We start from the raw sequence: 12,488 nt of genomic DNA on the forward strand, positions 1-12,488 counted from the left end.
CTCAGGGCAGGGTGCAAACAAAAGCTGAGTTAGTTTAGAAGTTGAGACAGTTTGTCTAAAACAGAGGAGGGGGGTTGGAAATAGAGAGGTTGCAAGAAGTTTTTAATGATGGAGAAACTGTCACATCGTGTGGAGCCCAGAGAGCCCCGTGGGACAGACTCCAGCAATTCATCCCCAGGGAATGGTTGGAAATCTGTCTCTGCACTGGTCAAGGAAAGCATTTCTCAGGTGCTTTGCAAAAGTTACCAAAGAGTAACCAGAGAGAGATCAAAAGCCATCCCGGAATCACAGGATGGGTTGGGTTGGAAGGGACATGAAAGATCATCTGGTTCCAACTCCACTAGCCCAGGTTGCTCCAACCCGGCCTTGGACACTTCCAGGGATCCAGGGGCAGCCACAGCTTCTCTGGGAAATCCATTCCAGCCCCTCCCCACCCTCCCAACCAGCAATTCCTTCCCCATAGTCCAGCTAATATTCCACTGGGAAGCCATTCCCTGTGTCCTGTCCCTCCAGGCCTTGTCCCCAGTCCCTCTCCAGCTCTCCTGGAGCCCCTTCAGACCCTGCCAGGGGCTCTCAGCTCTCCCTGGAGCCTTCCCTTCTCCAGGGGAACATTCCCAGCTCTCCCAGCCTGGCTCCAGAGCAGAGGGAATCCAGCCCTTGGAGCAGCTCCAACAGCTCCGTGTCTTTGTTGTTCTAACGGGCTTTTTGGTGACCACACCAGAAAATAAGGAGAAGCCACTACAGGGAAGGGATAATGGAGATCCCCCCAGGCAATGACTAGAAGACCCAGAAAGATGGACAAGGGCTGAATAAGAATACAAATTAATAATAATAATAATAAAAGAAAGAAAAAGCAGGTTTGTACATATGGTACAAGGTAGTTCAGGGACACTGAAACACTCCCAAGGCTGCAGGGAATAGTTTTCTTCTGGATCTGCTGGTTAAATCCCTAATTTCCAGACATCCACCACTTCCCACCCCCTGAGAGTGACCACCCCTCAGTTCCCTTCACGAGAGATTCTGGTGACTCTGGAAAAGAAACTGTTCCTTTTACAGCTTCAGGTGAAGTCACCTGGAGAAGTTCAGGCACGTTCCTCCAATCAAATTAACCCATTCCCAAGATTTTAATTTTAAATAAGTTAATCTTGCAGGCTTGGGACTGTCTAGGCAGACATATTTAAATATTTAAGAAATATTTAAGGTACTTTTATCACTTCTAATCCTTCTTAATAAGATTTTAAGCAAAATTGCACCAATTCTCACTGGTAATTTTCTGCCTTAAAGACCTGGCAAAAGAGTCACTGAAGGGCCATCAAACCAAACCAAAGTCCTTTTTTTAAGCCTCTCCCTGCCTTAAAATCTCTGTTTACAGGAGGAGTTTTCCTCTAAGAAATTAATGTTGGAGTCACAGGAGATGGGATAGAGGAAAATCCAAGTTCAAGGAAGCAGGGAATGGTATTATCTTATTATCTGGGTCTCTTGGGACAAAATAAGAGCAAAAGAAATAAGAGGGAAATTTCCCTGATTTCCAAGGGTGGGGGGAAAAAAAGAAGGCAAGTCATCGTTCCTGAATGTCCAATTTCCATGGAAAATCACATCCATCACTTGCCTTGGAGCCTGTTTATTTTCCTGGAGGAATCCAGAAGTCTGAGGAGGTTGGAAGTTGTTATAATTTTGTCATTATGCTGACAGTGGAAGTTGTTCATTTTGCTTTTACAAAACACCTTTTCCTCTGTGCAGGAGGAAAATATTTCTATATATATAATTTTTTTAAAATATATATATTTCTTTTTATTTATATATTTATATTTATTTTATATATCTATTTATAAATATATACATATATAAATTATCCGTTTATAAACGGATTTATCGAGCACCATCAGTATCATGGACCTTAAAAAATTAACAGTTTAATATTCAAGGACAAGGTCAGTGTATGTAGTAGAGAAACTTCCACTCAGTTCAGAAATTAGATATTAGAAAATGACCTATTTGCCCCTTGCCTGTTCTGTGTTAAAACTCAACTTCTCATGTCCATCCTCTCGTTTTTTTGTTACCTTGAGTATCATCCTTGAAACTGCAATTCTGCCAAATTCAGTTGCAAATCAAATAATAATCAACTTTTAAATCAATAATTAACTCTTCTCAATGGAAACACTTTTCAAAAGAAACATTTCAAATGCCCAGAAACTGAAGTGAGAAACAAGAGCTGGGCTGAGTAAAAGGAGGAGTGAACCAGAAACAGCTTTGGCTCCTCACTGGGGTTTGTGGTCAATATGAAAAAAAAAAAAAGAAAAAGAAAAATTAGGAAATACAGGACAAAAAAAATTAGGAAAATCAGGAAGCACAGCACGGAGTTACCACATTCCTGTTTTCCACAATTGAGAGGGCACAGGAATACTTACACCAGTTAGACTAAAGGTCCAATTTAGTCAGAAAACCCACCTCCAACACTTCCCAGCAGATACATGAGGAAAACAGGACACAAACCAGGACACCCTTCCTTCAGGGACAGCTCAGTTCTGGGAAAAGAAACTTTGCTCCCTCATAACGGGATGGAAGGGGGAAAAAAAGGGCTTCTCTGCCCAGCAACTGCTTTTATTCAATTTATCCAAGTAAGTTTATCCCCAGGGATGAATCAGAAAAGCAGCTTTAATAAAGCACTGCCAGGAATGTTTGTCCAGGAGTTGGATGCAGGAGCAGAGAGAGGAGGGAATGTCCCGGCCCAGGGTCCTCAGACACGGGGGAACTTCCAGCCATGGAGGAACTTCCAGCCATGGACAACGAGCCCCACGCGCCGTGACAGGAGCTTTTAACCTCGGGAACAACTTCCAGTGTTTCCATGGAGTTTGAGATCACGGGATACCCTGAGCTGGAGGAACCCACAGGGATCATTGATCCAACTCCTGGCCCTGGAGTTGGATGGATCCAACTCCCCAGACACCCCAACAATCCCACCCTGTTCCTGAGGGCGTTGTCCAAACGCTCCCGGAGCTCGGGCAGGTTTGGGAACTGCCCCCTGCCCTGAGGAGACTTTTCAGTGCCCAACCACCCTCTGGGGGAAGAACTTTTCCCTAAAATCCAAGCTGCCCCTGCCCTGGCACAGCTCCAGCCATTCCCTGGATCCCACCACCGGTCACAGGGAGCAGAGATCGGAGCTGCCCCTCCTGAGGGAGCCGCGGGTCCCAGGGAGGTCCCTGAGGGAAGAAAATCCTGGGAAGGTTCCTTATTATTTGGGGGAAAATGGAAGTTGCCCCCTGGTTTGCACCCTGAGCCAGAAATTCAGAGCAGCTCCATGTTCTCAGCACAGAAAATTTGTAACCAACTCAATCACACAGAGTTGAATACATTGAATTTACATGGAAAAACATCTGGGAATATGAGAGATCAACAGATGCAGGATTTTGGACACGTCCTAAATCCAGGTCTAACCCCCTGTTTTATGTATAATTATTCAGCTGTTAAACCAGAGCTGCAGTTCCTGCATGGTCAGTGAGTCAAAGGCATTAAAACCCAATTTAAGAGTATTTTTTCAGCTCTTAATCCCAGAAATAAGAACAGCCCTTCACTGTGTGTAGCAAGAGGTAAGAGGAGCCCATCTGCACTGGGGATGTATGTGTGAATAAATAATTTATACAGAAGTTAAAATTACAACTTCCTTCACAGCCTTGAAATGAGTAAAAACACGTTTTGCAATCAAATCCAAATGTGGTCACACACTGCACACAGGAATCAGCCATCAGACACTTGGAATCACACAACAAACTGCTGAAAGCTTCAGATATTTATGTGTTTAAATGTTATTTTACTTCAAGATTGGAAAAAACCAGCATTTTTGAGAAAAAAATCCAATATTTTTGAGGAAGGAACAAGAATGTGAATATTCAAAATAAACTATGTATGGTAAAACAATCCTCAAGAGGAATGTGGAAGTAAAAGAACCTTAATTTTTTTGTCACAAGTGCCTTGAAAGTAGTGGGTTATCAAATGAAATTGTTAATATATTAGAAGTAGTTCTAGTTTTGTTCTGTTTTCTAACATTCCATTAATGTGTTTGGGGTTTATATCACAAATTAAGTATTACAGTTTGTATTTCATGTTTGTATCACCCAGAACAAGAAAAAATAACTGAGCACTCTGCACTCTTTTAATGTTTTTAAAACACAAACCTCAACCAGAATTCAGTCCACAAAGACCTTAAAAATTACTTAAGAAAAACATCTTTTAAGGTCGTGTCACCCAACCCCAAAAAGCCTCCACACTCTGTTTGAAATGTATTTTTATAATTATATGTATTGTGTAAAAATTATAATTAAAAAATCCTCGCCATGGCTAAAAATTCAATTAAATAAATTAAATAATTAAATAAATCAATTAAATGAATAAAGCAAAACTAGAAACTGCCAACAAGACTTGATATTTGTCTTTTTTTATCCTCTTTATTGATTTATTTGGATGCTTTTAAATTCCAAAAGCACTGATTTTTCACCCTCATTTTAAGACAACGAGAAGATGTTTGGATATGTAGCATCTTCCCCATTAATCCTGAATCAAAGAGAGGGAAGACTTCCAGCATTATTCCCTAAAAAATCCAGCATTGTTCCCTAAAAATATCATTTCTCTGACAACCTTCTTCCCCCCTTTCCCTGAATTCTGGAAAACTGAACGGAAGGGACTGAAAACTGTCAAATCACAAAATGCTGCTGTTTCAAACCAGACATTTCTGTGTTTTAATCCCACTTAACTCCAGTTTTGAGCAGCCAACACGAAGCTCCAACACAACCCAAGTTTTCCTGGCAGTGCCCAGTTCCAGAGAGAAGAGATTTCACTGTAATTTATTGATTTCCTTTATTGCTGATGCCAAAAAAAAAAGAGAAAAGCCTGATTTTTTTTTCCCTGGGACATTATAGAGCCCTATCTAATTATATACTCCATCAACCAAACTCAATTAAAGAATAATATGATGATGTGTAGGAAACCACTCAGATATATGCAGGCAGTTTAAGTAGTTCTAATTACATTCTAATATTTTTTAATCCATCATAATGAGCTTTTCTTCCCATTCTCAGAGCGGGGGACAACGTGTAAGTTAATATTTATAGTCAGAGTGTCATTATCTGTTTGTGCTAATCACTGAAAATATAAATAAACACACTAATGGACTAAGAAGTCCACTGAGTTCACCAGACACCAAAATCTATTTCCAGTTTAAATGGGAATTTTTAATTGCCAGGAATGGCTTGGCCCAGCCTTTCAGTTCACTCTGAAAAAACCAAGCTTAAGAAAGGAATGTTTCAATAGATAGAAATTATATCCAAGATTTTTCTACCAGGAAACTGGTTTTATAAAGCATTTGGCATGTTCAAAGCAACTACATGGTACTAATAAATCCACTCAAGCCCTGCTGCAGCTCCCAGAAATCTCTGGGATTCGTAAAAAAATGACAAGAATTATCATTTTTACTGCTGGTAAAATGTTCTTTTTGGGGTCACAAGGCCCCCAGCCCTGCCCTGCTCTGCTATTTCTGCCCCTGCACCACAAAGTGATGGTTTGGACTCCAAAGAAATCATCAGATTGAGCTTAAAATGCTGCAAAAAAGGAGGTCAAAAGGGATTTAGAGCAGCTCTGACGTGGAAATCCCAATTTATTTGCTCTTTTAACACGGATTTAACATCAAAACTTGCTCAGTATCTCACCTGCCAGCAGCTGAGGGCACGAAAGGAAGCAGCTAAATAAAAATAAAAGCATGAAGCACATGTTTAATTGAAATCCTGCTCGTTATTAATGAACCAACCTCCTCTTTTGAGCCTCAGAGTCTCTCCTGGCTCGTTCCAAGGCCAGTTCCTCAGCTATTCTTTTCTTCAGCTCTTCATTATTAACTGCAATTAGAAGAAAAACGCAATTAAACCTTAACAGAACACAAAAATATTCCCAATTACAGAAACAACTGCGTAACACGGCGCTTTAGTTTGTTTATTTGCTTTTTTTTTTCTCCTACAGAGCAGCTGGAGTGCTTTTTGTGCTTTTAACCAGCTTGGAAATTTTAGCCCACACAACATTTAGTTAAAATTCCTCTTTTTTTAAAAAAAATTACTCTTCTCCGACGGCTTTTCAATTAGTGCAGCCTGCTGAAAATTAAACAACACGCACTATATGTTAAATTAAATGCATTTTTCTTCAGGAATTATGCCTTTGTAGAGTAAAATCAGGGGGGGATGGGACAGAGACATAAATAGTAAAGTCATAAAACGCTGGGTTTTATTCACACAGAAGCAAAGGAAGTGTCTTTGTGTGAAGAATCAAGTATTTCCAGCTGCATATTTTACCCAGCAAAGCACTTCCAACATCCTACACATCCAGGTTTCCAGTTCCTATTGTTGGACAAGGATTTTGCCTCAAACCCTCCCAGTTTTGTTTAAACAAGCAGACAAGAGAGGAATGTTTGCTTCCCTCGGGTTGTGTCAGAGGAATTCATGAAAGCCTGGGGAAGAAATGGAAAAGCAGGGAAGCAACTTCCTCGAGAATATGAATTGGGTTTTCCACACAAAGGTAGGAAAGTGGGAGAGTCACCAATCCTAGAAAGACACCTATAAAACTACCAAAATCCATGGAATAAAGCTCTGCCTACACCAGCTGGAACTCTGCCTGACTCTGCAATTCCAGGACAGGCAAACAGGTACTTCCCTCATTCCCACGAAGCTCAGATCCCACCCTATGGAAGCCCAGACATCCCATCCCAAAACCCCCAGAACTTGAGCAAAACCAAAAAAAATGCTGAATTTCAGCAGGTGAAACAAGCCCCTGGAGCAGGAACAAAACCTGCTGAGGGGGCTCGAAGCCAGGGAAGGAGATTTCCACCACCTCCTCCCCAGGAGCTGGATTTATCCGCAGATATCGGTGTGAAACAAGGCTGAGCTCTCGCTCCAACCCTTTGCACAGTCTTTTCCAGCAGGATGCTCCAAAGGGCCAGGGCAGACCTTGAGGATCAGGATGGGATCTACATTCAATACCATACTGATGGAAGCCTTTTCAACCTGAAGGTCCACACCAAGACCTGAAACCACCTTGTCCAGGAGCTGCTTTATGCTGCTGACGCCGCCCTTGTCGCCCACACAGAAGCAGCTCTGCAGCGTTTAACATCCTGCTTTGCAGAGGCTGCTGAGCTCTTTGGGCTGGAAGTCAGCTTGAAGAAGACTGAAGTTCTCCATCAACCTGCACCTCAGGAAGTCCCCCATCATCCCCACATCACCACTGGCCAATCAGAGCTCAAATCAGTCCAGCAGTTTAATTACCTGGGGAGCCTCATCTCCTCGGATGGTGAGATTGATGGGGGATAGACAACAGGTTGGCAAAGGCATAGAGTGCTTTTGGAAAACTCCATAAAAGAGTTTGGCCAAATAAAGACTTGAAGAAAAGCACCCAGATCAGTGTTTACAGAGCCACAGTGCTGTCTACTCTCTTGTATGGATCCAATCATGGGTCATCTACTGCCACCGCCTGCATCTCCTAAAGCGCTTCCATCAACGCTGTCTCTGCACAATCCTAAACATCCACTGGTCAGATGATGTGACCAATACATCTGTTCTAGAACAAGCAGCAGTCACAAGCATTGAGGTCATGTTGCTGAGAACACAGCTGGGCTGGGCAGGACACGTCTCCAGGATGAAGGACCAACCACCCCCTCCCTAAGATAGAATCATAGAATCATAGAATCATAGAATCATAGAATAGGTTGGGTTGCAAAAAGACCTCCAAGATCATCAAGTCCAACCCCTGATCCAACTCCAATTACTACATCATGGCACTAAGGGCCACGTCCAATCTCTTTTTAAAAACCTCCAGGGATGGTGAATCCACCACCTCTCTGGGTAGGCCGTTCCAATGCCTGATAAAAGATTTTGCTTTATGGTGAACTCACCACCGGCTGCTGCAAGAGAGGAGTCCCAAAGAGGAGATACAAGGACTGCCTGAAACATCTCAGCCTTGGCCATATTGATCAACATAACTGGTCTGCTCTGACCTCAGATTGGGAGGCCTGGAGACACACCATCTATAACACTATTGATGCCTTTGCAGGATCACTCTTGAGGAGAAAAGACAACACAGAAAGAATCGTGTCCTGCAGAATTTACCACCTAAGGAGTCTTTCTGCTGTGCCTTTTGCAGCCAGACATCCCTGCCTCATATTGGCCTTTTTAGCCACCAACACACTTGCAACAAACATGAGTAGAGCCCTCCCCAAATCTTCGTTCACAAAGCCCAGCCATGATGATTCTCCCAAAATCATTATTCCCCATTCCCACAACAGTCTCGCTGAGCCCAGCGTGCAATTTGTCTCATCCCGAAGCGGCCTCGGAAAACCGGGAGTTTTATGAACGGATGAAGCAGCTCCATCAAGTTTATGGGGGGTCTCAGCCAAGTAATTCAGTTATAAACATCTTAAGGGAAGCAGAAGGAATCAATCTCCTGGAATCAATCTCCAGGGAACGCAGAGACGACACAGAGGGGAAAAATGGGGGGGGACATTTGAGAGAGCTCAGCCTAAAAATGTAACAAAACAGGTGCAAATTCCGAGGTGAAGATGAAACTTTTCCCACGTCGCCGCCACCAACCCGGCTGGAAAAGCAGAGTCCTGTTTTATTGGGAATATCTGGGCTGGCAGCAGCATCAATATCTTGTTGAGCAGCATCTGCATCACGAAATTTATTGTCCTGGAGTGCAAAAAAAATGAGTACAAGAACTCCAGCAGACCATGGAATGGTTTAAGTCGTAATGAGAAAAGAAAAGCCAATAAAGACATTTGCCCTTAACAATCAATTAAGCTGCTCATTGATCAGCCAGCTACTAATAGGGAATAAAAGTGGAGCTATAGATCATTCAATAGAATTATTGTAAGATACAACTGGGGAGCTCCCAAATGGGAACTCTGTGGTGTTTCAGTTAAAAAAGCTGCAGTTCTACGAGGAGGAGGGATTTGTTCCAGGGGGAAGAAGCATTTAAAAAGAGAAAAGTTAATTTATTGCAAAAGAAGACTGTAGATAAATGAATCACATCTCTGTGATGGTAATTTCTGCTCAGACTCCAGGGCAATAAAACAAGACTGTTGACTGCTGAAGTACCGGGGAACGTCAGAACCTGGGGGGTGCAAGACTGCTAAAATATTCATATATTAATATAATTGTATTAAAAATTAAATTTAAATATTTTTTTTAGCCACCCCCACCCCCTTTAATATTTTAAGTTCTTCAGGGTGCTAATGCACAGCTCCCACCACAAACCACTGTGGAGATTTGATATTTATCTTTCCACCTTTGAAAGACGTGGTCCTTTTTCCCCCCCTTTCATGCACAGGTTCAAACTTCAAAAAGACCACAGATTAAATAACCATTTGTTATTATTGAAACCATTTTTATTATTATTATTATTATTGTTATTTTATTATTGAAACCATTTTTTATCCACTGCAAGAGCACATATTTGGTTCGGGTAATTTCCCCTCCCCCTACAAACACGAAAAGAAAAATTCAGATCCTTTTGTATTCAAAGCTTTAAGTCCTGGAAGCAAGAGGACAAAAGAGCCAAGGATAGATCTGGAGAATCCATAAATTACATCCACTCTGTGTCTCTTGGTCAAAACCCATGACCAGGTCCAGGGAATAGAAGAGAGGAATTCCAGAATAAAAGTTACAACCATTTTTACTCCACTTTTCTGTTAAATTATTCCAGTTGGCATCATGTCTTCAGATGGACCTGAAGGGTGAGAGGATGGTGTGGTGAAAAGGAAGGTTTCAACACTTTTCCCATTCAGTTTTTTCCAGACAAGGAAGAGACCAAGATTCCATCCAACAATTTGAAAAAGGGCTTATTCTGCCACCTTTTTAAAAGGCCAGGACCCCTGATTTCTGCTAAAAATATATTTATAAAGAAAAAGAACATGCAAAGCCTTTGTGTTTATTCTCCCACTTGTGCTTCAGCATCAGACAGGTGAGAAACCAGAAAGCCAATTCCATGTTTCCCAGGTCCCAAAAGCTCTGGAGAGTCACAGGCACAACTGAGGAGGGCAGAGGAGAGAAGGGCCCCGAGGAGCTGCTCATTCCCAGAAAGTCCTGAGGGCTCAGATATATAAAATGTGCTCCATTTTGGAATTCCAGGAGCAGGAGCAGAGAAAAGACAAGACAAAACACGATGACAACAATTTTTGAGGAGCCCTCAGCAAATTTATCCCTCAGGTTGGTGCACAAGGGCAGGTGCAGCTCAGCTGCTCCCACAGTGTTTGACTCCAACTCCTCTGCTCTTTCTCATCCCAAGATCCGAATCCAGAGCTTTTTCCTTTCATTCTAAAGCAGTTGCCTCATAAAAAAAAAGAAACAATCAGCAGGATACCAAGATTTCAACCCAAAGCAATAAACAACCCACCTCGGGGAAAGCAAGACACCTGCAGCCTCCAAAATGTGAGCCTGCAAACCCAGGAATGGGATGTGGACAAATTAATCAAATCACTTCCAGCCTGCAGAGCTGGGGATCTGCCCATTAGCCTCTCATTTGCAAAAAATCATTAATGGAAGCAGCATTTATTAGCAGGCAGCTTCAGTAAATTCTCTTGAAAGGGCAGGTGCATTAAGTCATTAATGAAGAGACACTTAGGTTTGATACAATCAAAGGCCTTTTAGGAAATGCTCAGATAAATGATATGCAGAGAATGAATTTACAACCAAAAAAAAAAAAAAAGGAAGAAATAAATTAGATTATTTAAGCTATTTAGTGAAAGTTTTGCTGCTAAAAAACCTGTCCAGTGAACAGGAGATCCTTCAGAAAGCAACTTCTCCGAGGGCAGCACGGAACCGTAGGTGACCCCCCCAGGACATCTGACCTTCTTAAAAGAGATAAACATGGGATTTTATGGAAAAAGACTTCCCAGGATGGAACAGCACAGCCCCTCTGGGCAACACATTTCCATGGCTGACTGACCTGAGGGCAAAAAAGCTTCTCCTCCCAGGTCCAAAGCACTTGTTCCACGTGTGACTGGGGGTTATTGTCGGGAACCACCACGAAGGGACTGGTTCTGTTGTCTCAGAAACTTCCCTGCTGGAAGGACACTTCCAAGCCTAACAGTTCCAGGTCCTCCAGCCTCTCCTCTTGAGTTCCAGACCTCCAGCCAAGGAGCTCTGGGGCTAAAACTTCTGCCTTCAAACCAACAAGGAGATGCCCCATCCCTGGAAGTGTCCAAGGCCGGGCTGGACGGGGCTTGGAGCAGCCTGGGCTAGTGGAAGGTGTCCCTGTAAACCCATTTTGGGGTGGGGTTGCAAGGGATCTTCCAGATCATCTCTTTCCAACCCCCTGCCACGGGTAGGGACACCTTCCACCAGAGCAGGTTGCTCCAAACCCTGCCCAGAGTGGCTTTAAATAAACTATAATTACACAAAAAAAGGCAGCTCTTGGTTTCTATTCATCCTTCCACCACACAGGGTTAGAAAACTGCAGTGAAGCTGACAGGGCAGCACTGAAAAGATCTTTATTCTTGTACCATTTTTTTGCAATATTTGAAATGTAAAGGTAAATCCAAAGGAGGAGGAAAAAGAAAACCCCAAACCACCAAAGAACAGCAACGAGGTGCACGATCTATAAAGTGGAGTTGGAAACACAGCTCCAAGGGATGTGCTGAGCATCACCAGGAACAGGAAGGCTTCTTTTTAGTGCTGGAAAAACTATTTCCCAGTGAATTCCTGCAGCTTTTCTTGCAGTACTTGGTATTGGCAGTTGAGCCTCGGGGCAGGCAAAGCCCAGATCCAACAGGGCACTTCTCCAGGATCAACATTTCCCAGCTCCCTCAGGATGAGGAACGTCTCAGGGCTCTGCCTTCAGCCCCATCCTCTGTCCCAGCTGCTGGCAGGGCAAGTGGAGCTTGGAAAACATTCCAGTTAATGAAGATGTCAGGGGGAAAATCCCTAACTGGGCATTAGGAGCCATAAATATTGAATGAGGAAGCCCACACGGGCAGCCTGGTGCCTTCCCAACCTCAGCCTGGGGGCTTCACCCACTTATTAAAGGTCTTCCACACTTTTCCCACCCACATTCCAACTTGAGATGTGTAATATCTGAATATTATAACATGCAAATGCCCTCCATTTATATGGAGCTTCATAAATGCTCTAATTGGGTCCATACCTAAATTCCACAGGTCACACAAAAATCTTCAAAATCAACAGGATGAAATTCTTTCTTCAGGTTGCCCAGAGAAGCTGTGGCTGCCCCTGGATCCCTGGAAGTGTCCAAGGCCAGGTTGGACCACTTGGAGCCACCTGGGAGAGTGGAAGGTGTCCTGGAACTGGATGGTCTTTAAGGTCCCTTCCAACCCAAACTACTCTGTGATTTCATGAACAGCAGCCATTTCAGTTGAACAGCAGAGAAAAGACAAAATCTCAAATCTCTAATTTAATTTAGAAAGAGCAGCCAACTAGATAAATGACAGGCACTCCAGTAACACA

The 12,488-nt window shown here is 42.9% G+C and overlaps 1 protein-coding gene across 7 annotated transcripts in view; it reads right to left on the reverse strand.

Annotated features, from left to right (window-relative positions):
• Window positions 1-12,488, reverse strand: part of CHCHD3 (coiled-coil-helix-coiled-coil-helix domain containing 3) — a 145,340-nt gene that overhangs the window by 113,961 nt on the left and 18,891 nt on the right. For all 7 annotated transcript variants that reach the window (XM_064656603.1, XM_064656600.1, XM_064656604.1 and 4 more), the window contains exon 3: window positions 5,798-5,882. In XM_064656603.1, coding sequence (XP_064512673.1) covers window positions 5,798-5,882 — 85 coding nt within the window. The remainder of the gene's footprint in view (window positions 1-5,797; window positions 5,883-12,488) is intronic.

Source organism: Pseudopipra pipra, chromosome 5 (genome assembly GCF_036250125.1).
Source record: "Pseudopipra pipra isolate bDixPip1 chromosome 5, bDixPip1.hap1, whole genome shotgun sequence".
In the NCBI taxonomy this organism is placed as follows: Eukaryota; Metazoa; Chordata; class Aves; order Passeriformes; family Pipridae; genus Pseudopipra; species Pseudopipra pipra.